Source organism: Neofelis nebulosa, chromosome 1 (assembly GCF_028018385.1).
Source record: "Neofelis nebulosa isolate mNeoNeb1 chromosome 1, mNeoNeb1.pri, whole genome shotgun sequence".
Lineage (NCBI taxonomy): Eukaryota > Metazoa > Chordata > Mammalia > Carnivora > Felidae > Neofelis > Neofelis nebulosa.
Genome location: NC_080782.1, coordinates 17657703 through 17685586, shown reverse-complemented (window position 1 = coordinate 17685586; position 27884 = coordinate 17657703). Strand labels below are relative to the sequence as shown.

Sequence of the window (27884 nt, the reverse complement as noted above, 5' to 3'; positions counted from 1 at the left end):
AAAGAAAAGAAAAGAATCCACAGAAAGAGAGGCACATACCCATTAATTGTAATTGTGTTTGTCTCAGCCCCATGATTCACCTGCCCTCATAGTTTGTCTATGTAAAAATGTTGATGGGGTGAAGATTTTCTTTAATGTGAGGCTGAGAAAAGAACATTGTGTTGATAATGAAGGAATTAATTTCTTCTCCCAACTGTGATAATAATAGAATGGACCATGTGAGGGGTAATTCATTGAACATCCTCTGGGGGTTCCTCATTTCAAATAATGGAGGACAAAAAGAGATTTTACCTTAAGCAACTTCTAGCTTAAATATAGACTGAGAGCTCTTAATATTTCCTGTTGAGTTTTCCCAAAACAAGGTTGGGATAAAAATTCTACATTTGTCAACTGACTTTGTTTTAGATGTATAAAGGAGACTAGAATATATTGTTAAATACCCAAGGAGACTGGAATACATTATCAAATACCTAAAGTCATATTTTCTGGAACTCTTAATCTCTTCTAATTCTGCTTGATCTCAAATGTTATCCTACCTTAAAAGGAATGAGATCTTGTGTTTAATATAAAACTACACATTGCAACTATGGTACACTGAAACAAGTCAGGATACGGACAGTGTGTCATTTTGTTGGGATATATAGGCAACTTCTGGACTTAATGTCATCGCTTACTGGAATTCTAGTCTACATTCTATGAATGCATAATGATCGTTTATGCGATTGGGATAACATTGACAGTAGTTATGCCAATTGGGAGAAGTCAGAGTTTTCTTTGAGCTCGCGTTATATTTTGGTATGTTTCTTAAATATTGAATTACGGTATATTAAATGTGATATTTTTACTTACAATTTTCTCTTTTTCTTTTTCTTTTTTTCCTAAATAGTGTTGTTTGCATTTCCTTCATAAGCGATACTTGACAATGTCCTTTTATCTTGGTGCAATCTTATAGAATGAGCTTTATCGAGCTATTCTACTTTTCAAATATTGAAGGGATCACAAACATTTTTGCACTTTATGTATACCTCTGTTGCAAATCTACATATGCTGAGTCACTCTATCTCTAAAACTGTCCTTTAAAGGATGTGGAATACATCCATATTTATTAACATGCAAATGGAAATAAACAAATGTAAAGCACATAATTCTTGGTCTTTCTCCATTGAGTTTGAAGCCCCATGTAAGGTAGAATAGTAGAAGCACAAGAGAAATATACCAACTGAAATCTCTTCTTAACCAAATAATTATCTGAAAGACTGAATGCATTTCTCTTTGCTCCTTATTTTTCACTAACCGTTATGCCAAACGATTGACTTGTGTGTGACTTTACACATTTATTCAAGACTTTTATTCATAAAAAAGCTATTCAATCATTTAAACAAACGCTAATTAAATGTCTCTGGTGGCTGCTGTGCCTGGTGACGTGCCCTGAATGGGGGCGATGTATGAGGGAGATAAATCTTAACTATTAAAGTACAGTAGTTGTTTAGATCTTGAAAGAGAAAGAAATGCGTGGAGACCCCACGCATCCACATTTAAGTGTCAGTGTTTATTATAATTAGGCAACGCGAAAAGTAAAGCATTTCCGGAATGATTCATTTAAGTGCCAGTCCAGTCATTTAACCTTGTTTTCCATATGTCCTAAAACAGATGAAGCTTTGAGACTTATATTTTGTTGGTCACATGCAGTTTATACTATCAAAGGAAGTGTCTTAGACTACACCTGATATTTTACCTCATTCCGTAGGCAATAGAAGTCAAACCTTGCCAGTGTTGGGTAATTGATATGCCAAGAAAAGGAAGTCTGGCCTCTGATGCTATAGCACAAAGAGGGGTTCAGGCAAAGCCAGCTGTTCATCATGTGTATAAAGAACCAGTAGTATGGCTTTTATAGATGCAGTTACTTCCTACAGCACAGGGAAGGAGAAAACAGAAAGAAAAAAAAAAAACGCATGCTTTTTTGTGATGTCTAGAATGCAAAAGAGCAGAATATGTCGTCCTGATTTTGTTCCGCATTTAAGATGCTGGTGACGTGTGTTATCAAGGCCGCACACATGTGAAAACGGGGACTAGGAAGAGGCCTCTTTAAGGTAAAATATTTTGTTTCACATTACTTCGGTAAAAGCTTCAGGAGTCTAGCTTCAAGCATGGAGTGGTAATATTTTTCTTTTAAAAGATAAGCCCCACGAAGGCAATGCTGGCCCGTCTCTTTACAGGTCCACGCAAACAGCTTTGCTGAAGCAAGAGGTGTCTGGGAGGGGGATGTGTTCAGGGGCAGCGGGCCTCCTGATCAGAATCGCAATGTTCCTCTGCAGTGAGCTAGAAGGCAAACCTCCTTGCTCCCCACTTTCTCCGGCTAAATTATGTTAATATTGAAAAGAAAGACACTGACCATTTAAAATATTATTAAGAAAAACATTTTGGGGTTTAGAAATTAGGCTCTAAGTATTTTTAATGACCCACGTTTATGTTTTAGGAAATACTCATTTCACTATTCTCTTTCCATGATTGAAAAACTGTTGAAGAGGCAAAATATAAAAAATGTGATGTACAATGAGGCAGACTGATCTTATAGTTTCCTCCTTAAAAATATAAGAGTAGCATCATAAATACATTGAGTTTCCTAACAGAAATATATGATTTGATATTCTTTTCTATTCTAAATAGCACTCATTTAGAAACAGACTAATTCTCTAATATGCATCTGTTTGTATTTGCAAGGATATACATGTGACTTTATTTATAATTGTGAAAGCATGAATTAACTGATGACCAGTAATGACGGATTGGCTTTACAAAACTAGCGTGATAATTAATTTGATTAAATATTGTGTATTTATTAAAAGTATGTCATATAATAATATTTAAAAACTGAGTGGTTATCCAATATATTATTAAATTTTAAAAAGCGGGTTATATTATATTATGAATAGTGTCTCACTTTATTTAAGTCTGTATAGAAATGAAAATAAAGCTCAAAAACATTATCAGAAATGGCTTCTAGACTTGGGGTTATGAGCGATTTTAATTTCTATGAAGACATGTGACTTCTTTATATAAAATGTTGTAAATTGTTTTCTAGACTGAGGAAAAATTAATATGGTGAAGTATATTATCCATGAGTTAACACATGAGATTGTTGCCATTAATTAGTAATCATCTTCTTAAAGCTTGAACAATGACGTATTTATTTATTATTTGAAGAAATACACATTTAATAATCTGATTGTATATTAAACAAAATTATGGAAGAGAAAAATGGAAAACATGTCCTCTCTTCCTGTTTCAGATCTGCTATATAGCTGGGCTGACATCAGTTAGAACCTAAACTTTGTGTATGTTGTAACCAAATATTTGCCCCTAAGATATTGCCCCAGACCTAGGTAACCTAGCCCTCTTCCCAGACTATTCTCAATGTGTCTGTTTTTTTATCTTACATGCTCAGAGTTTTTGTTCAGACGAAATGCTCAGTTAATTGGATTATTAATTACTACTAATGCAAAAATGGTGAAAGAAAACCTTAGGAAGAGTAGCAAAGCTGGATTTGTACTGGTCCCCACTTAAACCTTCTACTCACAGCTGTGCTTGAGAGTAATTTTATTCCTAGCTCTTATACCCCACAATACAGAGTGAATTACTTAAAGGAGTTCATACAGATTCTGATTAAATTAATATTAAAGGACAGTCTCACTCAAACTGGTACCGAATTTTCTACAACTCAAAAGTTTTTTTAAATTTTTTTTTAACGTTTATTTATTTTTGAGACAGAGAGAGACAGAGCATGAACGGGGAAGGGTCAGAGAGAGGGAGACACAGAACCTGAAACAGGCTCCAGGCTCTGAGCTGTCAGCACAGAGGCCGACGCCGGGATCGAACTCACAGACCGCGAGATCATGACCTGAGTCAAAGTCGGCTGCCCAACCGACTGAGCCACCCAGGCGCCCCTCTACAACTCAAAAGTTTATTCCTGGATGCCAGCAGTGACAATTAGCAGCCTCATGTGGACCAGGAGAGGCAGAACAAGGAGTGCATGGTGAAAAACCATGTTATACAAGGAGTAGTTGAAGAAGGTGGATGTGTTCAGTCGGAAAAAGAAATAATAAGGAATATGAGGGATGCTTTCCAGTATTTGAAAGTCATCGTGTAAGCCACAAATCCTTAGTGTCTCTAGAGAGTAAAATAGCGACAATTTGGTGAAAATCACAGGAGGCCAGATTTTAACTAGGTTAAGAATATCTTTTTAACCCCCAAGAAGTGTTCCATGTTATTACTGATGTTTATGCAGAGATAAGATTTGGTCTGTCAGTCATTTATTAATATCTTAGTACACTGCCCACCTGTCATCTTTTTATTAATCTACCCACCTGCCATCTTAACAGCTGGTGAAGGGTAGCAAGTGAAGAATTGGAGATTAAAAAAATAGAGATATAAAGAGTTGATTTCTTCTTAATAACACTCTAAAGAGTTAGACAGTTTCATTGTTGATGCCTAAAGGTTTTCTATTGTGACAAAAAAAAAATCTCGTTAACATTGTCTTCTCCAAATATTGACAGCTATTTTTCTTTGATAAAGACAACATAAGGATTATGAGTGAGGTTTAGGGTGTGTAGATTGAGGGCCTTATTAATGCACATTTTGACCCAATTCATTTATATTCTAACTTCCTCTTCATCAGTACAATTCAGTCTAGTCCCAAGCACTTCCCTGTGGTTTGGAGGGAATATGTTCATTTCTACTTTCTGGTATTCTCTTCTATCACTTGTATCCCTTGGACAGTTCTCTTCTAACATTTCTTTCCTCCAAAACCCATTCTTCAAGTTCAAAATTCAGTTGCCTATGAACCACAAACCTTTACTAACTACTCTAAAGGTGTAGATCAACATCATGAAGCCATTTTCCCCTAGCTTATCTTAAACGTATGTTCTGTCTGATCCATTGTTCTAATTGTTCCATGCATCTTACAGTTTCATTGCAAACTTCTTGGAGTCAGACCATATAACATACACAAAATGGGGCACACATTTTGCTTTTGCCTTTGTCAGTATGCCAAGTTGCTAAATCATCAAAAATGTAATAGGAAGATACTTAAAAAAATGGATTCTGAGAATCTCCAGTGATTGAGTACGAAATTCTGTATTTAGAAAAGAAATAAATAAGACACTCAAGTGATAGTAATGATCTGCCAAATTTAGGAATTAATAAACTGGAGGTCATGGCATCACTTTCTCTTTTCACTCTCTCCACAATCACAGTCACATTCACACACCCATATATACCTAAGTATTCACCTCCACACAGATCATATATGCATGAACCATGGAGATTAGTCACATGGAGAAAAGAGGGTGTTTTGGTGAGAGGTAAGGAATGGGAAGAAAACTTGATTAACTGTGAGTTATTTTGATCCTCCCAGTATGGGATTAGAAGACAAATGATGGAATTCAGAAGAGTCTGTGTGGGAATCTAGGTGTTAGAAAACCATCTCCAAGTCTCCTGAGAAAAGGCATGACGAGGGCTAGAGAGTTAGTCCTTAATAACATTCTCTGCCTCTGGAAGGAGCCTGGCAACATCCTACCTCCCTGAGGTGTGGACGTTTTATGACGTTTCTCAAAATGTCTTCAAGATGTAAATCATCATGTAGTACTTGTTCAAAATATAACTAACCAAACACTTCCAAATAATTGGTTTTAAAGGAGTGGCATCTTGGAATTGATTGTTTATTTTATAACTTAATGTGTATATGTATAAAATAGACATAATTTTTAAAAATATACACTGATAACTGTATCGCTAGGCACTATTCTAGGCACAAGAAATACACACAACTGTGAACAGAATAGACAAACTGTCTAAAGGGCATTTATATTTTACTGAATCTGTTTAAGTGCATTTAAATTATAATAGAAAATGCATATCTTATCTAGTCAAATAACTTTAAAACATTGATCTAAAGTCATTACCCGTTGTAGAAGCTGTTAATATTTGTAGTTGTTGCTTTACTTAAAGGAACCAAGACTTTAGAGACAGCAGTTGCCATAGATAGGGGTAGGAGGCATTTGATAGGGGAGAAGGGCTTAAAATCTTTCTATGTATAGGTGTAGGAAGTTTCTATGCCACTGTTACATATCGGTGGGGGGCTTTTGGCTACATGGTGCTTAGAAGTGGTAGGCCACATCTCTGATTTGGATCTGGGCTTCAAAGCCAATCATATATCCAAACTTGTCCCAAACTTACATGTTATTTGATACATGAGCACTGAGAAGTATCTTAGCCTCTCTATCCTTAGATTTTCATTTTGAATGGAGGAAAACATCTGAAGATTTGTACTCTTATTACTGTTTTGCTAACAAGTCAACAGAGTGTAAAGATACTAAGACATTTGTTGAATAAAAGATGGGTAGGTAGGTAGATAGGTTCCTAATGAAATTTATGTGAACAATATGCGTATACAGACGTAGAAAGATTCTTGGTTGTAACAGTCATATCATACCACTCATTATGCAAGCCTAATTGTTATTTAAGTGTTATTAATATTCATTTTTGCTATTATCATTATTAATTGTGTGAAGCTATAAATAAGGTGTCACAAAAAAGGTTAGAATTAATAAATACAGTAAAATTACACAATATAAAATCCACATCCAAAGATTAGTTTCATTTCTGTCACTAAAAGAAACCATCCAGAAAATAATGAAAACAATTCCCTGTACAACTGCATCAAAAAGGATAAATTATTTAGTAATAAACTTAACAAAAGAGGTGAAAAAGTTATACATTGAAAACTATCAAACATTGATGAGAAAAAAATTAAAGAAGACACACCTAAATGGAGAGACATCTTGTGTTCAATGAATTGGAAGAATAAATATTGTTAAGATATTTGTACTACCCAAATTGACTCTGCAGAGTCAATATAATCCCTATCAAAATCCCAATGGCATTTTTATAGAAATAGAAAAAAAATCCTAAAATGCATATGGAACCACAAAAATCTCACAATGGCCAAACGATCTTGAGAAAGAACAGGGCTGCAGGCACCACCCTTCCTGACAGCAAACTGTCTTACCTAGGATTAGACTTTAAGACAAGCAGTATATTTTTAAAAGCTCATTTACAATTAAAAAATGTTGAAATAAAAATTTTGCAGCAAGTGTGGTCAACAGAATAGAACAACTTAGTTACTTTACGAAGAGCTTCTGTGTTCCTTGGAGGTGGTCGAGGGTAATGGCTACAGGCTGAGGCTTTGTGGTCAACTGCCCAAGTTTTCATAGCTATTCAGTATGTAAGTATAATTTAGCATTTGTAAAAATGGGGCTAATTATAGAAGGCAGGATTGTTTCAAGCATTAAGTGAAATAATGCATATAAAATGTTCTTTGCAACATTCGACACATTGTAGTAGATACATATATATTAATTGCCATATTACAAAATTTTTTAGGAAAGAAGAGGGAGCTGCAGATGAGAGTAATTTTCTGAGTTCCACAAGATAAATCACAAAATAAACTTAAGTATTCTTTGCATACTCTTTCTTCAGGACAGTTTTCTTTTGGTTTGTTTTTGTTTCTTTTTATTCTTATATTCTCCGTAGTGCACTGTCAGCTATCACAGCAACAGTCACTTAATTTATGCCCTATAAATGAAAATCTATGGATGTTTTCCCTCCCAGAGGGTATCTGAAGAGGTGTACCCTGGTATTAAATGTGTATCTTTAGAACCAGTCACTGGATAAATGGGTTGACGTTCCTGTGTTTCTGTATTCCAGAAATTATGGAAAGCTTAAGTATGCACCTTAGTGCAAAATCACATCCTTAAGGACTAAGATATGGAGTCCTTGAGACCCTGAAGCTTTCCCTCTCAATGGAAAATCCTAAGAGATGGTGTTCACTGGAACCCTGTCTTCTAATACTGAGAGTTCACAGGGAGTAGATGCCTGTAAATATGGAAACATCAGGACAAAAAATTTGAAAAAAATGAAAGCAATATGTATAAAATAGCCCAGTGGGAAAATGATCCCCATCAACAGACAAGTCCAAGGTTAGTGCTCTCAAGTCACAGACTGGAGGGAATTCCCACGTCTGAGCTTCCCTGTAATGGAAGGGACCAGGAGAATCTATAAACAAGGTAATAAAGGAAACTGTAGCAACAGGAAGTCTGACTTGACTAGAGTCACGACTATTCATGGGGAGGAGTTAGGGAATGGACTAAACTTCTATCCAAACTTTAAAGGCATGGAACCTACTGCTGAATGTGGCTCCAAGTTCAGTGCTCCAAAAGACCAAGAGGACAACTTGGCCCCAGCATGCATCAAGGAATGATTTTTCAGGTGGACTACTGACCAGCTTCTGAGTGCTTACATGCAAGGACATCAAACCTTTCCCTGAAATTTATCTTGCCACAGCTTCTTTTTTAATGCCACCAACCCATAATTTGTAATTATGCCCCCAAATTGTCCTCCAGCAAGTTTCCAATCTACCTTTTAAATCAAATAGAAATCGAATTCGTGACTTTATTATTCTGAGTACTCATGTGCTCCTGGAACACCACTCCCCACTGTCTGCCTACTTTTCGTCTGGTCTCTTTTCTGCCTCCTCAGCTGAGTCATAAAATAAATTCATGGGTAACCTCATCTAGCTATAACTCACTTTCTCTTAGACTTTTAATCCCTTTTTATCTTTTAATCTGCACTCTATTTTATGGCTGGCTTACAACTTGAAAGCTCTTTAAAAGATACTATGTATGAAAAATTTCATATAATGATATATTCACCAAAATATTGAAAAGGAATCATTTTAGTGTAATGGGAGAAGCTTTGTGATAAATAATGGAGTCGTAAACTAATTAAGAGAGATTGCTTGCATTTGGAAATAATGGCATAGTTAATTCTATCTGTGTTTTCAAACTTGCATTTTCAAGTAGCATCTGTATGTTTCATTGCTTTAAGTAACAAGAATGCCTCCAAGTTATTGGCATACATTGTGTAGTTACTAGATTAAATTCAATGTTCCATGTAGTGTGCATTAAAATTATAGTTTAGTGGTAGAACAGTTTTTGTCTTTATTTTAATGTGTTACTGTGAAAAGTTCAAAGTGGTTAATAAGCAGAATGCTATTCTAGAAAGTAGTGATAATGTATATGCTATTTTTCTTTTGCAATGAGTTTTAAGATTCATGTCCAACTACTAAAGTTTTTTTTTTTTATAAATTAAAACATACATCACCATGAGAAAGATAACTGTAACTCCTTAACATTTAAAGCTTACGTTTCATTTTCAAAAGAGAAGCATATGAATGAAAATTTCATAGGAACTTATATGAAGTGAGCAAAGTTGATAAATTCATTAAAGTTTAACTTGATCAAATATGGATTTAATTAGGTTGCTCTGTCTAGAATTACAATATGTGTTTGTATAGCGAAATCTAAAGACATGTATTCCAAAACTCTCATTTTTATAGACAAAGAAAATGAGATAGGATTATTTGGCTTAACCATTGTCATTTGTTCATCAGTTAGGAGAATTTCTATTAGAAAGCATATAGAATCTAATAAAGTTTTTTGGGTTTTTTGTTTGTTTGTTTGTTTTTGCCACAGCACATTCTTCTGGGTTACAATGAATCTAGCAAAACAAGTAGGTTTCCAAGTCTTCTATTTTTGTAGCAATTATTAAAACCAAACCTCACCATAAATCACTGTAGCCTTCAACCACAGCAACATAAAATGAACAAACTTAAAAATTAAATCACAGTACTTATACACACATAACATACCTTTTTCTATTACCTGAGATTATTTAAACAATAATGGCTACAAATTATTGTTTCATAGCTATACACACTGTCTATCATCGTACATGTGGATTCACGAGCACTTTTGCAAATAGTGCAATGTCATGTGGTCATAGTGTCTTTGAACTTGTGAAATAATCAGCAATAACTTGGTTCTAGGTAATGTGAATTGCTACTTTTTATAATAATGACTTTCAATATAGTTCTTGCTTTTTCAAAAGTTTATTCTTTTTCTTGAACACAATAGAATTATACACTCTTCTGTAGGATTGTTTGATGTATCAGGATTACCAAAATGCTAGTAACTGATTCCTTGTATTTTTTTGGCACTGGTTTTAAGAGTTCTCAAGGCACTTTTGGTTTGAAGCTGCTCCTTTGATTTCTGTAACAGCAAAGCACTATCATTGTGTTAAATGTTGACAGGAGGGGATAGTGAGACTTTTGCCTCAGGCAAGAGTTTTATAAAGGCTTCATCGTCAATTGCTAATATCAGCTAATCAAAAATATTTTCTAAGCCAAACTCATTGTTGTTGTTTTCTAATTTATTCATTCAGGAAACATATTTTAAGCATCTATTATGTACCAAGCTCCATCGTAGCTACTGGAATTCCAGTAAGAACAGGAAACAGTCTTTACTCTATGTGTCATGCTTGCAGCCTAGGGGAAAAAGGAAAGATAAAGAAGAGACACTCTGTGAATGTATCGAAATGAGTTTCTGGAAGAGGAGCTATTGAAGCCAGTGCTTACTTTGGGCTGAAGTGTACCTGGGTGCAGGAGGACATTTCTGACTTCCATGACAAATCTTTAAAGAGCAGGATATGGAGTAGCACTATGTTGTGGGGAAGTAATATTGTATTGAAGCAGCAAATAGTAGACAGAATGTGTGGCAATGGATGAACCTGGAAATGTAGGTAGAGACAGATGCCCAAAGAACATTAAGGATATTGATGAGGACAAAATCAAATTTACATTTTGAAAAACAAATGTGGCTTAAATACATAGGGTGGATGGTACATTGTTATGGCAGGCAACAGGATGATTATGAAGTATCATAAAACTATAATTCAAGTGAGAAACAACATTTTGAAGAAAAATAGTGGGAGAAGGGAGAGGACAAACATATGTTAGCAATGCTTAGTCAGTTAAAGAGACTGGTCTCCCAAAAAACAATAATTGGTTTTTAAAAAGTTTAGAATGTAACCAAGAAATTGGGTACATCTTGCTCTGGTCAACTTGCAATTTTGTTATTTAAGAACCTAGACAATAGAAATGAGAATCCAGTCGCTGGCACCTGGAGGCCAATATGAATGAAATTGTAGAGTTAGGCATATAGAGTTTGAGAGAAAAACCTGAGATTCGTGAACATTTGTAGGCCAGGGACAAGAAAAGAAGTCTGTAAAGAAGATTAAAAATGGTGATCAGAGTAGCAAGGGCAGGGCCAAGAATAAACAATGTTGAAGAAAACAGCCTTAGTTGGAGGCAACCTGGAGATAGAGATTTGTATCAATCTTACACACCTCCAGATAAAAGAGGTGGACACGAGGAGCACCTTGCATTCTTGGTGGGAAAGATCAGTACATCAGAAGCAGTATTGGAAAGCTGAAGGAATGCAGTTGTGAGTCCAAAATGCACCACGAGGGGGTGCTAAACACAGGGGAAAGCAAGATTTCAGGTAAGGGAAGGAACTGATGAAATATTCTGTGAAAGTGTAATGGTGAGCAAGTTTGTCTGTAGTCCTTCCTGAAGTAGACTGGATTATGAGAAGTGGCTTGGGCACAGGCAATAGTGAAAGAAACCAAAAGGAGGTGACATACAGATAATAGCCTAATTTATATTTTGCAAACCCTTGATGAGATTTAGATATATGTTTTCAATTCTCAGATGAGAGGCTCAGAATCGTTACCCCCAAATTAATTAGCAGAGCTCTAATTTTTGTTGGGCAGTGGATAAGACAAACTTCCCAAAGAGGAGGCTTGGAGAAGCAGAGGAGTTAAATTTTAGAATAAAAAAAAAACAAAAAAAACCAGATGGATTTCAGACATTGAATAGTCTTGAAGGAATTCAGATGTTAAGTAGTGATTCATGGCACACCATGGAAGGATTTGAAAAGAGCAGTGATATATTCAAAATCCTATAACTGAAAGATTAATCTACAGTAATGGGGAAGATACTTTGAAAAGAATTAAGATTGGATTTTGTTTCAATTTGTACAACCAATTACTAGAATTAGAAGGAAACAAGAAAATGTTGCCCCTTCATTATAAAGTTGAAGAATTTTAACAGCAACCACTTTGATGTGGGCTCCCTATGTGCCAGTTATTATGCTAAGCAATTTACATGCATTAACTCATGAGTTAATGAGTAAATGAGTTCCATGTGATCCCAAGTATTTATAATCCTACTTTCAATTTGAAATAACAGGCTTAGAGTGTTTAGGTGACTTGCCAAAATTTTGTTAATTTGGAAGTAACAACAACAACAAAAACCTCCCAGTCCAACTCAAAGTATAAAAATCTCACACAAAAAAGGATTTATGGTCTTGAACCATCAAATGTTTGGAGGTTGAGCTTCAGCCAAGTTTGATCAAGGCTCCTCACTTCCTTTCCTGGGATTCCTAAGTTTGTGGCCTCTTGTGTATCGCTGTCTCTGGTGGCATTTCCCCCAAGGTGTTGAAATGGTTGTATTAGTTCCAGATATTTGCACACCAATTCCAGAGAAAAAGAGAAAGAGAACATTTCCTAGAAGCTCTCAACAAACATCTCTGGTTTTATGGGCTTGAACTGGGTTACCTTTATACTTCTTAACCACTCATCATTAGCCAGAAAAAAACAAAAAAACAAAACAAAACAAAACAAAAAAATCACTTGCACTTGTCAGTTTAAACTTGAGCCAACTACCTTCATGGAAGTTAAGCTTCTTCTAACACACATGGAGGTGTCAGGGAGATAGTGATATATAAATACATATATAGACAGTTTTAAGATTAGGTGGTATTCATTTGGGAGGGTGGGATTACCATACTATTCACTAAAATTACATTATTATCCTTACAGAATTGAAACAGCTTTCAAAACAATCATATATATATATTCAATTATACAGCCAGTTCTAGGATCCAATACTTCTGGTTCATATACACACACATATACACACATATACATATACAATTTGTTTTTTTTTTCTTTTACTAAAGCTAAGTAGATAAATAGATAGGAAGATAGATACAGATAAATAGAATTGATCGATAGATACGTAGATACATGATGGAGAGATAGATGGATAAGTAGATAAGTACAGACAGCCTCTTGATAAGTTTTTGTTCGATGATTTTGTAGGCTAATGTAAGTGTTCTGAGAGCATTTAAGTTAAGCTGGGCTAAACCATGATGTTCAGTAGGTCACATGTATTAAATGCATTTTCAACTTAAGATATTTTCAACTAGGATGTGTTTATCAGGATGTAACCTAATTGTAGGTTGAGGAAGGTCTGTAGATGGGTAGATAGACATATTTTTTTTAATTTTACCCTTAACACGGCAGAATCATCGATCAAATAAAAACAAATAATTTTAGGAGTATAGAGTGTGTGTTAAACAAATAATTAATTACATTAACTGGTCCTTAATATCTTGGCTAACTGCATTTAATCAAAAAACATTTTTTATCCTTAAGAATACAATATTACACAGAAAAATACAAAGCTTAGAAAATTATGGCTAAAAGCCACTGAATGAATGAATTCCAAACTCTTATATTTCATCATGATTTCTATGGAATTTCCTGACAGCATTCGTGAAAATAATTTCCAATTACATTGGGCACAAAGGAGGCAACATTGTATCATCACTGGTAATTGGAATTTAGCGTGTCACTGGGAACAGTCATTAGCATTTTTACTGGTGTATGTGGTATAGAATTCTTGGCACACAACAGAGAGATAAAGTGCTCGTAAAAATGGATTGTCATATCCATCAAAGTACATTTGAATCACGAGGTGTAAATACATATAGCCTAAAATATTTAGTACGTATCTAGAACAAAAGTTTTATAACGTTAGAGTGCTTTTGGGTCCTTGGACTGAATACCAAATCGTAAGTGGATGTCAAAGCCACCGTCCAGGTTTGCCAAGGGATGTTCTATGGCCAGGCTGAGCAGAATCATTGTTGAAGGCAGTATAAAACCGAAGTGCCTGTTCTTATCCTAGAAGTGCAGTTGAAGAGGGCATACAATTCACTCTGGAGGATTTCTATGACATATTATCTTTACTAATCTTTAAAAGCTCTGATTATTTCAAGCAAATTTGACAAGTATACAAACGTTTCTTTCTTGGGTCTCTAAGAAAGTGGTCCCATATTGTCATATTCTACTTGTTTGTATTTTAATGTATTCTAAATGCACATTCCCAAATCACGTTTTTCCAACATACAGAAGATACAGTCCAGATCAGTATATGAATATCAATAAGGAGGTCTTGAGGACAGGCATTGAAAATAAGTATGCATGCATTTATTTTGTTACACATTAAATAGCACATACTAGGTGGAAAACTTTTATTGTAACTTCTTTATCAATATTAACTCATTTAATATGGCTAGAAGATAGGTACTATTTTTTCCTTTTCTTTTCATATGACGAAACTAAAATGGAGAGGTTACATAATTAGTTTGAAGTCACACAGTTGGCTAGTGGTCAATCTCGGATTCGAACATAGGCTTTCGGGTTCCTGAGGCACAAATAATAATCACAATGGCAAGTAATTCAGCCTTTCCTAATTGGTGAAATTGTGTAAGACTCAGCTCATCAGACTGATCAGTGAAGATTTTAACACTTTCTGATACCTAGCCCGCCCACAAACATTTAAATAAGACTTTCTGATGGAGGCCCAGGAATCGGTGTTCTTAGTAACCCTTGTAAAAGCTTTACATGCAGCCCCTGGTGAAGATAAAAAGGACAGAGGGGCCATTTACAGCTTTAAAGGGCAAACATGGGACGAGAATCCATAGAAGGAAGCTAACAGCCAAGTGTTCGTGAGTAGCGCAGTGAGAGCTAATGCAAAATTGATTAAAGACCCAGTTACTTTAAAGACTAAACTCACCTGCTGTACGTCTATGCTTAATTTTACCTTAGAGCTAAGCCTAGCTTTAGCACATCTCATGTTTCAATGTGTTATACTATCCAACTCCTTTGTAGGATCTTTTACACGTGTGTATGCACATGCACACTTACCCACACATGCTCTCTCTCTGTTGATTCTGTAAGCCTTTCTGCTGTACATTTCTCTGCTGCTTAATGTCTTTTTAAGGTAATAAAATGCATATTTATTTTCCAATCTTATTTGGAAAGCAATTCTAGAGTCTTTATCATTTCATACCTTTCTAACTGGAATGGTATTATATCTTGGTTACAATGCAATGTCTACATAAGGCAAGAGCTGAAAGAAAACCATATGCCTCTCTAGATATAATTTGTCTCTTTTTTCCTTTTCATGCTTCAATCCTGAGAAGGGTTAAAAATATTCAGAAGGAAACAACTTGTCATTAACTCCCCATGGGTGTGCGTTTCATACTGTGACTAAATCTTGCTTATGTGGTTTTTTTAACGTAATGTCACTCACCTTGGTCTGCTCTCTTCAGTGAGAACAGTGACATACTTTAGATATTCAGGACAACTTAGACTCACAATTTAGTGTCAAAAAGTACCCTCAAGGCCACAACCAGCTGCCAGATCCCCCATTTAGAGTATGATGCATATAGAATTTGTGTCTTGTGTGTACATGTGAGTACTATATGTATCCAGCTGATAAACATGTATTTGGGAATTATGTCATGACAAACTGGGTATAAAAATAATGAATATTGAAGGGTGGCTGATGTAAAAGATTTTGTAGCCCATGAGAAAAAACATATTGTATTGAGTTTCAAAAAATCAAAACGTATTGAGACTGAGAGCAATACAGAGGTGTGGACACATGATCTCTGCTTGGGAGTAGAAAAACAAGCATTCATGGAAGTGACAGTGCAGCTAGGACATCAAGGGTGTGTACTATTTTTCCAGATGGTTGAGGCAAAAGTGCTGCCGGTTACAGGATCACTTGGGCAAGAATACAGAGGTATGAAAGAGGCTCAACTCCACAGTAACTAAGTATGTACAGGCTTGGCCCGGGGTCCCTGGCCGCACAGTCAGAAATTAACCTACAGGGGACTCCTGGGTGGTTCATTCGGTTAAGAGACCCACTCTTGGTTTTGGCTCAGGTCATAATCTCACAGTTTGTGAGATCAAGCCCTGTGTTGGGCTCTGTCCTGACAGTTTGAGGCTTGCTTGGGATCCTTTCTCTTTCCCTCTCTCTTCCTCTCTCTCTCTCTCTCTCTCTCTCCCTCTTTCTCTCAAAATAAATAAGCTTAAAACTATATGTATATATAAAGAAATTAATCTACAGGGATTTTGAAGCTCATGCCTATCATGCTATTCATAGCATGCCAGTGAGTTTAGGTGATTTTTCTTTCGAAAGGAATAGAAACCCTTTAGGACTTATTTTGTTTTAATTATTTATTTTTTAATGTTTTTTCAATTTATTTTTTGAGAGAGAGAGAGAGAGAGAGAGCAAGCATGAACGGGGAAGGGGAAGAGAGAGAGAGGAGAACAGAGAATTTGAAACCAACTGCACACTCATAGCAGAGAGCCCGATGTAGGGCTCAAACTCACGAACCCAAGATCATGACCTGAACCAAAGTCAAATGCTTAACCAACTGAGCCACCCAGGTGTCCCAAATTTTTAACTTATTTTTCAAAGAAGGAGAGTAACATGATCAACCTTGTGTTATGGGACAATGACTGTGATGCTCCTGTGTGACAGGAGCTGGAGGAGGAAGCAATTAGAATGTTTCTCAGCATTGCAGTTATGAAAGTGAGGTCTCAAACTAGTTGAGACAGTTGCAGGGGTGATGAAAAACAAAGCACATATTCAGTGAGTAGAACATGCTTATTCACCTAGAAAATTAAAAAAAAATGATTTTATAGAAGCCATAAATTATACATAGTCCACTTATATTTTCAACATATTTCTAGCACATTTTTCATACCCCAAATGCAAAAAAATGCATAGAATATAAAAACGCCTTGCTGGAGGTGACATTTGCCTGAATAAATAGCTATGCAATGAATTTCTCTTTTATGGTTTGTTGAGAGCAGTCCCTGGTGTATGGTGTGTGCCACTGAACATTTGTTGATTGAAAGAAGAAACGAATCAGTCAGTAAGTTGATGTCTACTTGGGCCGAAATCGTGAGGGCTCAGCTCTGCTCCCATCTCTTCGACCATTTTGAATGAGAATGTGTTGGTGACATTCTTTTAGTGTCAACAAGAATGATTTGAACATCATTGGGCTTCAGTTCTCTCATTTTAAAACACAGGCATTGTGTTGGATTTTTTAAAAATTCATCCCTATTGGTAATATTAATCTTCTTGAAATCAAATAAATAGAGTATGACTATCACATGACCTACATGTGAGCAGAAGTAGGCCACGTGTGCTTGCATTATGAAAACCAGATAGCCCACCTACTCTAGGTTCCAGAACACATATCCTCATTGAATATAGATTAGAAGAAGAGATTAATTAAAACCACCAAATCTCATCAGCCACACAGATAGAATAATATTTTTGAGGGAAGGATACATATACGCACACACTGATAAACATAAAGGAAAACCACTTGGAACACGCAAAATGAAAAAAAAAAAAAGACCAGAAGTCAAAATGAGCTAGTAAATATACTTAAAAAAATTTTTTTTAGTGTTTATTTTTGAGACAGAGCACAGGCGGGAGAGGGGCAGAGAGAGAGGGAGACACAGAATCTGAAGCAGGCTCTAGGCTCCGAACCGTCAGCACAGAGCCCAACGTGGGGCTTGAACTCACGAACCGTGAGATCGTGACCTGAGCTGAAGTCGGAGGCTTAACCGACTGAGCCACCCAGGCACCCATGAGCCAGTAAATATAATTTTAAAGATGGACAGATAGATATAGACTATGAAAGTAAAATAGGTTAAGAATTTGAGTAAGGTTTATATACATACACACAAGCACACAAAATAAAAATGACTCATACATAAGGTACTGAAATTCACTCATAATATAAAAAGATACAAAAGAAGAACAACGAATACTGGTGAGAATACTGGAAAATATACCGGTTGGTAGACATGTAAATTAGTACAACCTTTTTGGGAGTCGACGACAATATATATTGACATGTCTGCTTCATATACTTTTAGACCTAGCTCTCTCAATGGTAGGAGATTACCAATTCCACATTTGTTTATAATAGGACACCCCCCTCCCAATTCTCTGAGTGTCCACTAAAAGGAGATTGGTTCAATTTAGTATTACATACTTTTATTACTTTAATGATATTTATTATTTTAATAATGGTTATGTGCTGATATAACATGACTGTCCAGTTCAAGAATATGTGAAAAGTTCCATCTCTTTCATCCAAATAAAAACTGAAAATCGGTTATTGCATAAGTAGATAGTATGTCAAGGTAAAGATAAAATGCCTGTTGGAAGAGTTGTATGTATAGCTATAGCTATATATTTGTGTATTTCAATATGTGTTCCTCTTCTGATTCCTCTCTAGACAAAATATTATCCTTGAGAATTTTGGCCTCTCAGCTTTGTTCATATTTCTTCCCTGACACTCTGATTAGTGTGTCTGACAAATCATAGGAAACCAGAGAATTTTATTCCTTTTTTTTTGTTTCAAGTTTCTATTGAATTTTAGCTAACATACAGAGTAATAGTGGTTTCAGGAGTAGGATTTAGTGATTCATCACTGGCATATAACACTCAGTGCTCAAGTGCACTCCTTAATCCCCATTGTTAAATGAGTGACTGAATTGGTGAATACATGCTCTTAACTTTGAGAGAAATCGTTGGAAATAAGTAAACCACTCTGTGGGTTTCTGTGTATTGCCTGACCATATGATACATAAGTATGAATTCTCAAATCGGAATTACTAAGTCAAACACCATGCCATTTACTAGCATTTTCAACATAAATTAGAGGAAATAAAAACATTAACGAATTTAAGTTAATGCATGTAGGTAATGTATCACTCTTCAAAAAAAATTTTTTTTAGTTAGAATTTTATAAAGATATGAATGTTCATTGGCAAGAACTGAGATGATATCACATTACAACTGTGAATCTATAATATGGAACTCATTTTTCAAATACATTTTGACAGGTAAATACGTGCACACTTAAAATTATATCCGAATCGGTTCTCATATGAACTCTCACCCGTATTTAGGTATTGTAGTGAAACTCTTATTTAGTCGCATTTTATATCAAAAGCACTGCTCCTAATTACTGTTCTTTCTATGTGTTAATTCTATAACCTCTCAGGGTTCACTTTCTCTGTTCCTTGCTCTGCTATATATTTGTGCATATATATGGTATTAACTTATATAATGTTCATATATATATACACACATTGAGTGACTGCTTAAAATTTAAAATTTAACTATTAGTATAAAATAACTTTTTTGCTATTTGCTTTAATTGTTATTAAACATTACATGAATTAATTTACTACTGATCAGAACAGCGTTACATGGAAAGTTGAAGTGATTCAAAATTGTCAATCCTATATTCTGCTCTCTGTCTCTGTCTGGGGGTAAAGGAATGGTTTCTCTGTGAGTTACAGTCTCTCTGAACTTCAACATTTGGAGTGGTTCCATTGTCATCCTGAACTCAGGTGATAAGTGAACAAATCCCAAGATGACTTCTACATATAAGAAGACTACTCTGGTTTTTGTTGACTATATTGTTTCCTTGTTGCACATTTACCTAGTGCCCAAGTGTAACCTCCTGTTCCTACCTCTTGGGTATTTAGTGTTTAATAGTGTAATAGTTTAATAGTAATAGTTTAATTGAGGAACTGGCATGCTATCCCAGCAGTGAAGAAGGTAGTGTTTTGAGGCTTACCTGCTCCAGATGAATAACTGAGTCTTCCCAATGAAAGGAATAAGAAATTTCTGTCCTTTGCATTAGTTTGGAAAGAGTCATGGAGCATCGAGCAAAACAAGCTGATATAGTGATGTTTAATTGTGTTTTTGTAAACACCTATAGAGTCCCTTCTAAGAACTCTCAAATAACTTACATTGTTCTTTAAAATTGTTTTTAATATTTTTTATTTATTTTTGAGAGGGAGAAAGAGTACAAGTGGGGGAAGGGCAGAGAGAGAGGGAGACACAGAATCCATAGAAAGGTCCAGGCTCTGAGGTGTCAACACAGAGCCTGACATGGGGCTCGAACTTGTGAACTGTGAGATCATGACCTGAGCCGAAGTCGGACGCTTAACCAATTGAGCCACCCAGGTGCCCCTAACTTATATGGTTCTTAGTGAATCACTTTTTAACTAAACTGAAGGTAATCTATTGTAACTGAGTACTAATTTTTTATTTTTTTTTTAAAATTTATTGTTTGGCACTAGGCTTTTTTTTTTAGTATTGATTGATTGATTGATTGATGTCCTAATTTTATTTTTATTTTATTTTTTTAAATATAATTTATTGTCAACTTGACTAACATACAGTGTGTAACGTGTGCTCTTGGTTTTTGGGGTAGATTCCCATGGTTCACCACTTACATACAACACCCAGTGTCACCCAAACAAGGGCCCTCCTCAAAGTCCATCACCCATTTTCCCCTCTCCCCCACCTCCAATCCACCCTCAGTTTGTTCTCTGTATTTAAGAGTCTCTCATGGTTTAAATTCCTGTTAGTTAACATACAGTATAATATTAGTTTCAGGTGTACAATTTAGTGATTCAACACTTCCATACAACACCCAGTGCCCATCACAAGTGCCCTCCTTAATCTCCCTCTGCTATTTATCCCATCCAGCCAGCCACCGCCCCTCTGTTAACCATCACTTTGTTCTCTATAGTTAAGAGTCTGTTTCTTGGTTTGTTTCCTTCTGTCTTTCCCCTACGTTCATTTGTTTTGTTTCTTCAATTCCACATGAGTGAAATCATATGGTGTTTCTCTTTCTCTGACCTATTTTGCTTAGCATAATGCTCTCACTCCATCCATATCATTGCAAACGGCAAGATTTCATTCTTTTTTTAATTCTTTTTTTATAGTTGAGTAATATCTCAGTGTGTGTGTGTGTGTGTGTGTGTGTGTTTGTGTGTGTGTCACATCTTCTTTCTTCTTTCTTTTTTCTATTCATTAGTCGATAGGCTTTAGGCTATTTTCATAATTTGGTTATTGCAGATAATGCTATAACCATATGTCAATACAAAGGACAAGATGAGTAATATAGTATTCTCCCTTTTACATTTTTGTTTTTAATATTAATATGAACCTTCACTAAGTATGCAGAAAAATATTTTCCTCTAAAAGTAGTATGAAATGCTTTACGTTAATTTTTTTAAAAAGTTAAACTCAAATACTTAAAGGAGTGAATTAATAAATATTCCCATAAAAACAAGATACTGTCTTACTCATCTTCGTCTTTCTTATTGAGCATATGGTGTGAATTAGGTAAAAATTTATTAAATTTGTCACTAAATATTTCTTAGCAGGTATACTACCTTTTCTTCAAATATATCCTCAGAGAAGAACAACCCACAGCCTTTTAACTACCACATTTATAACTAAGATTAGAGAATTATTTAATATGTGTAGATTGTGTCTATACAGCACATGTGTAACTCAGTACTAGCAAAGATCTAGGTGATACCGGGAAAATCACTGTATAACAGAAGGGAGGAAAGAGGGAAATTTAGTCTTGAAAATGTTCATTCATTCACCACAAAGGAGAACATAGTTTTGATGAATCTTTAATATAGGTCCTCAATGCCTGTTTGTCAAATAATTATTAATGATGTTGCAAAGATTGATCAGGATGATCATGATGGTGATAATGGATGATGAGGGATAATATGTTACTGCTCTTGACTATCACAAATGTTTGTGTACTTTCCTTCTAGAAGTTTCCTGGGAGAGACTGGTGAATTAAAACCTATCATTCATCTCCTGATATAGCTACTATTCACCAAAGCATTCTTAAGATAAAGCGTTTGGTATCGAATGGGTGCTGAAAGTTATCATTTTTAAATTTTTTGACTATCTTTTAATATTTAGTTTGCTCCAGTGTTGTACAGCCTTAAAGAAAAAGACTGAATGAATAACTGAATGAAAAAGAGAAATCCTTTTTTTTTTCTTCAAAATTGGGCATTTACTGGTAATGCCTCCAAGAATAGGAACATTCTGTCCTTTTTATAACTTTGGATGTACATATCACTCTCTTTATGCTCAGGAGAGATTTCCTTCGAACCATCTAACCATCCTTCTAGCCTTCTAACCATCACCAACATAATTTGGATTGTCTTTAATGTTTTCTTTGTCACTGAATCCTTAGGTTAATTCAGTCTTGAGGCCTCGGGGTGCTCCTGTTGTCTTAATTGCAATTATTTTTGGTTGCTTAGTTTCTCAAATGCTCTGTCCTAACTTAAAGTGTTCCTCATGCTGGTACATAGTTGTTGATTTTAAATAGCAGTGCAAGTTCCTTACAGCCTCTAGGCTTCAGTAAGCCGTCAAACCTTTTAGCTTTTCCATTGATAACCGAATCATGAAATTAATGCATCTATAGTAAGCAGATGAGCTAATGTAAGCAGTGTCGTGTTTTCTCTGGTGCACAAATCAATAAAGCTATCATAATGACTTTCAGTTCAGTCATCTTGCTACTGGAAATGAATATAGCTTTTAAAATAGATTTTTAAAATATGTATCATTTGCACTGAGAGCTATACTGTTGCCCACCATTTTGGTTATAGTCGTTACGTCATTTCCAGTGACAGCCTATATTCACAGAATCATTGAGCAATGCCAAATTCTAAAGGAAAATGGAGTCCGCAGATAAAAGACATGACCTTGCGCTCTGTAAAACAAAGATGCTAGATTCATACTGTCTTATTTTCCAGGTGCATATGTGCTCCAGGTCAAGGCCACCGACGCGGATGACCCGACCTATGGAAACAGTGCCAGAGTCGTTTATAGCATTCTTCAGGGACAACCTTATTTCTCTATTGATCCCAAGACAGGTAAATTTTTTATTAGAGACAACATTATCACCACCCCTTTCAAATATTTAAACTTTAATTAAATCTTGGCATGGGAAGTTACCTATTCTAAAAATGCAATAAAGATTCAATGTGCTGTACATTAAGCCAAAGAAGATAGGACCTTACCTTGCTGCCATAGAATGATTTCCTCTAGATTGAATTTTGTGTAAATATAAAGCATTTCACATGTATGTGTCAAGTCCCAATACCAAGATAAGGATTCTCTATGTGTTTTATTTTAATTTTTCAAAAGCCTGGGCATATTTGATTTTTGGTTCTTCTGGAATTAAAGTAGCTATTCATTTCAAGTTTTCTTGATTGGGTTCAATTATAGTTAGTTTTGGGTCTTATCAACATGTGGTAAGATCACAGAGCTTCTACTGCTATATTTACCAGAGGTTATGGATGTTTGATTTGGATTAATATAGACTTCTACTTCTAGCAGGAAAATGAAGAGGGTTGACAAACTTTAAACACCCAGATCACGATTCTTCTGGTCAATGCTTTTGAAGCTACTCTCATTTTTAGGTCAAAACATTTGAATGGAAGTTTTCAGAGCCAAATGTATAAGAATCTTTGGAAAGTATAGAAAAGACAAGATATTATGCACCAGAAGATTTTGTATTCCCTTGTAAATAAAATGAGATCCCTCTGTTCTAGAGAATCTGTTTTTTGTATGCTAGATATTTTTTTTAAGGAGATTTAGCCATGCTGACCAGTGATCAAAGTAGGTGTCCCATGTCACAGTTGAAATAGAACTCCACAGTGACAGCTATTTTATGAACTCTTGTATGTTACATTATAATATATTGCATTTTGAATTCAATACTATTTATTACATTAGGTTAAAATAATGAAATGAACTGTTGACATACTTAACTAATGTTACTTTTTAAATTTCTAAATAAATTTGTAAAGAGCTATATCAATTTGAAATAAATTAATTTCAGACACTTTATATGCAAAGGAGCTAAACATTTTAAAATTAACACTTCTCCATAAATGTGTGCTAAAATCTGGAATACCAATTAGATATAGGTTAATTAATAAATTAGCCATGTTTTAATGTCACCTAGAAACATAAAGTCGATTAAGTGGAAACGGAACCTGCAAAAACTTTCTACAACTGAACCTGCTGTCTTCTCATTTCTTGCTCTCCTTGTTGATGCCATAGAGGGACAGAGGTCAGCAAAAAGTTATAGGAATAAGGCAGGAAGTTGCTCCCTTTTATAAACCTAAAAAAAGAGTAGTTTGTAATAAGGACAGCATCAGTCTTTTGAGAAGGGAACATCAGTGCTGAAGAGAATATAGAAAAGTTTAAGACATAGAAGCTCTTTTGGTTTGGAAAGAGGGTCAGAGACCCAAAGCCAGAGGAGTCAATTGTTAAGAGCGAATGCGTGATGGAGAAATTACACCTACAATGTAAGTTATTTTCTTTAAGTCTGTCAATGAGGGTATGATAATTGGCAGTATCCGTGTTAAGGCGCTTTTAACTGAGAAATCATATATATTTGTAGAGAAAACAGGGAAACATAGTTGAGGAAAGAATTTGCGGAAGTTGTTTATTGAAGTTTATGATGGCACAAAATTCCAGAAGGGTGAAGACAATTTATAGGCAAATATATAGACAAATACTGAAGGAAAATTATCTAAAATATTATAAATCCTTTCATCAGATGAACACATCATGCGTTACTTCTTCTATGATTACCCATATTTTCCAAATTTACCATAATGGATAATCTAACTAGAAACTAGTGTGGGCAATGTATGTGTCTTAGATCTCTTCAGCCTCCGAGAAGCACTGCTCAGAGTCAGAGGGGATGGACAAAGGAGAAAAGAAAGTATGTAGAGATTGGTGGAGGGGAGGTTCGATATTAGAGTACACTTAGTGGGGTGTAGTGATTAACTCTATAGACAGAGTAGGTAAATTTATATACTCAGAATAAGTGTAGCAGACGAAAGATAAAGAAACGATTATTGATGTAATAACTATTGATGTACTGAGTATCTAACTAAAAAGTATGGTAAAATCATATAACGATGAATTTAAGTAGAGATCATGGATTAAGCATAGAATTATTATAGTCAGATTAATTACTACTCAACAGACAATAATTATATGAGTCAAAACAGTTTCTGTCCCCTTGGCTTTACTTGTTCAATATCAACTTTAGATGAATTCTAAAGCCTTTGGAAAGTATTACCTTATAGGAGAGCCTGCATATTCATAGTATGCCTTTAATAACTATGTATTTCTATCTTATGCGATGCTTATTAGTTAGAACTAAAGGTGAAACAATTCTGGCATAAACAATGAAATAGATTTTTTGAAGCATTGATTTTCACTGGAGACAGAAGTCTTGATACTAACAATGCCTCAGACCACTAGGCAGGAAAAGAGTGGATGATGAGGCCCTTCATTAATAGAATGATAACTAGTTGCTCATGCACAGCGACCATTAAGAAGACTTTTTGTCAAATTTATCACCTTGTGGTACATAAGAGTAAATCAAGAATCAAGGATAATTGCAATTTCTCAGAAATAGTCTCCATTTGTTCCAGCCGTATAGCTTCCTTTTATGATTCCTTTTGCTGTTATTAAATACAATGCATGAAAAACTAATATTATCTAAAATTTTCCACATTTGAGTATAGAATACACTTTAAAATAATTTTTAAAGGAAGAGTCTCATCAGAACTTCTGGTGCCTAAATATTTATGAAGAGATAAATATAGCCATTTATTATTCATTGGGAATAAGAAAATAAAAAAAAATATTACCTTAGTGATATTGCTTTTTGACAAACATTCTAAAGCATCTCTACCCAAGTGAGTATAGCAAGCTTGTTTATAAGCAATATAAATTGATGCAGTCTATGAGATAGACTCAGAAATAATAGTTCTCTTTAAAATTGGCTAATTTTGCAATTATTGGGCTTAACTATGAAACTATTCACTGTGAATTAAAATTCACATATATTCATATACATATACCTCAAATTATTATTAAATATTAAAAAACTTCAAATGTAGATAAATCTATAAAGCATTAAATAACATTAATATTCATTATACTTATTTATAAATCATTAAAATGTTTGTCATACTAGCATGTTATATTACATTGTGTACATTTTTATGCTTAATGTTTTTGTGCATTAGAAAAATATCCCTAATCTATGAAACATTAAACATAGGCTTTATAATATTTTATCAAGTGCATGAAATCAGGATGCTAAACATTTCTATAGCGTTGATAATAGGATTATTTAGGAAAACAAATATTAGTATAAGTGATGGACCTCATGTCTTAATTTGCCTTTAAAATTCTTTTAAAGTATTTAAATTGTTCCCCGAATGATTTCAGAAACTCATCTGAGTTGGGAAACTAGATATTGCTATTTTGTGTATCATGTGGTGGTGATGTGCTATAATTTTCCAAATTATCTGAGCCCTAATTGAGAAAGCATCATCATTTACTTCACTTCAACACCTTTTTAAACCTGTAAACTTAAATTTTTCTTGTGATAAAATATACATAACATAAAATTTACCATATTAACCATTTTAAGGGTACAGTTGAGTGGCATTAAAAATATCCACATTGTTGTGCAAGCATTGCTACCACCCTTTTCCAGAATTTTTCCATCACTATCTTTTCATTTATGTGCATTGTCAAAAACAGTGTGTAAGTTTTTATTTTACGTATTTATGTGTGCATTTCTAGAATCCATATGAAAACAATTGAGTGCGTCTTAGAGTTGAACACATGAGCTGTATATTTTTCCCTTTTATTCACCATTCTGCTATTTAATACTCTGTAATTCTGTCCTAGCTTATGTTTAGGGAAATCTGATAAGTGTCGCTGAGAGAATTGACACTTTCTCAAGATTTTTTACTCTTTGAGTCTATCACCTTTGATTCAATAATTGTAATCTGCAAGCCTCTATGTCCTAAGTGAAACCTCCTTACATATTCTGACTGATGTTTATTCTTACAGGTCTTCAAAAATGTGTTGGTGTTTTAAAGCCCCATAGTATAATCAAAGCATGGGTTAGACTATATTTTGAGCTAATTCTTGGTACTAGTATATAAATATTTACAATGTTTCGTGGTTTGAAATGCCTTTGATATTTATTCAGCATAGAGTCTTTAAGGATTCAGACACCTGAGCACTGAGGTGCCCGATGAAACAAAGATAGAGTATCTTCTTTCTTCAAGGGGAAAATAAGAGTGTTTACCTACACAAAGTCAGCGTGCCTTTAATACGTTTTGCACGAAGACGAAGTCTGATTGTGGACCTGTTGAGAGCAAGGAAAGCAATAGGTGCTGATAAATATAAGGGAGAAAAATGTGTCACAGAAATAAACAATTAGGAAGCAATTATATCACATATTACCTATCTTGTAATATTTTGCATATGAGTAGTAAAACTACATGTCTCAAAATGTGCCCCAGTGAATGGTTCCCTTGTATTCTGCATCATCTCACTTCCCAAGAACTCTGTGTGAACTTCACTTGCCTTATTTTAGAAATCATGGATTGCACACATCAGCAGGTAGAACTGAGGATGTTTGGCCTTGAAAGGAAAATACTCCAGGGACATGTGATACATGCCTTTAGTAAGTTGTAGAGCTGTTAGGAGAGAAACCGGCTGTGTTCTGTGCTGCTTGAGAGGAAACTGGCTATCAATGGCTGGTGTGAGTTACAGGAAGAAGGAGTTTTGGTGTGGTTTCATATGCATAAAAAAAGATGTTAATACTCGTCTATAAATAAGAAGAGTGCTTCATGAGATTGTGAGCTTCCCATTACTGGAAGGGTGAAAGTAGATGATGAGCAATGAGCTAGTGATGCTGGAGATGACTATTCACGTCATGCATGTTTATGTATAACCAGTGGCCTCACAGTGTTTTTCTATTCAGAAACCAAGATGAAACAGTTAGATCCTCAAATGGATCCCCAGCTAC

General features: G+C 35.0%; 1 protein-coding gene across 5 annotated transcripts in view; it reads left to right on the top strand.

Moving 5' to 3' along the window:
- The window catches only part of CDH12 (cadherin 12), a 1057614-nt gene that overhangs the window by 939775 nt on the left and 89955 nt on the right, over window positions 1-27884 (top strand). For 4 of the 5 annotated variants that reach the window (XM_058716257.1, XM_058716243.1, XM_058716250.1 and 1 more), the window contains one exon: window positions 22774-22893. The exons of the other annotated variant lie outside the window; for it this stretch is intronic. In XM_058716257.1, the coding sequence (XP_058572240.1) occupies window positions 22774-22893 (120 nt within the window). The remainder of the gene's footprint in view (window positions 1-22773; window positions 22894-27884) is intronic. 5 annotated transcript variants of the gene reach the window in all.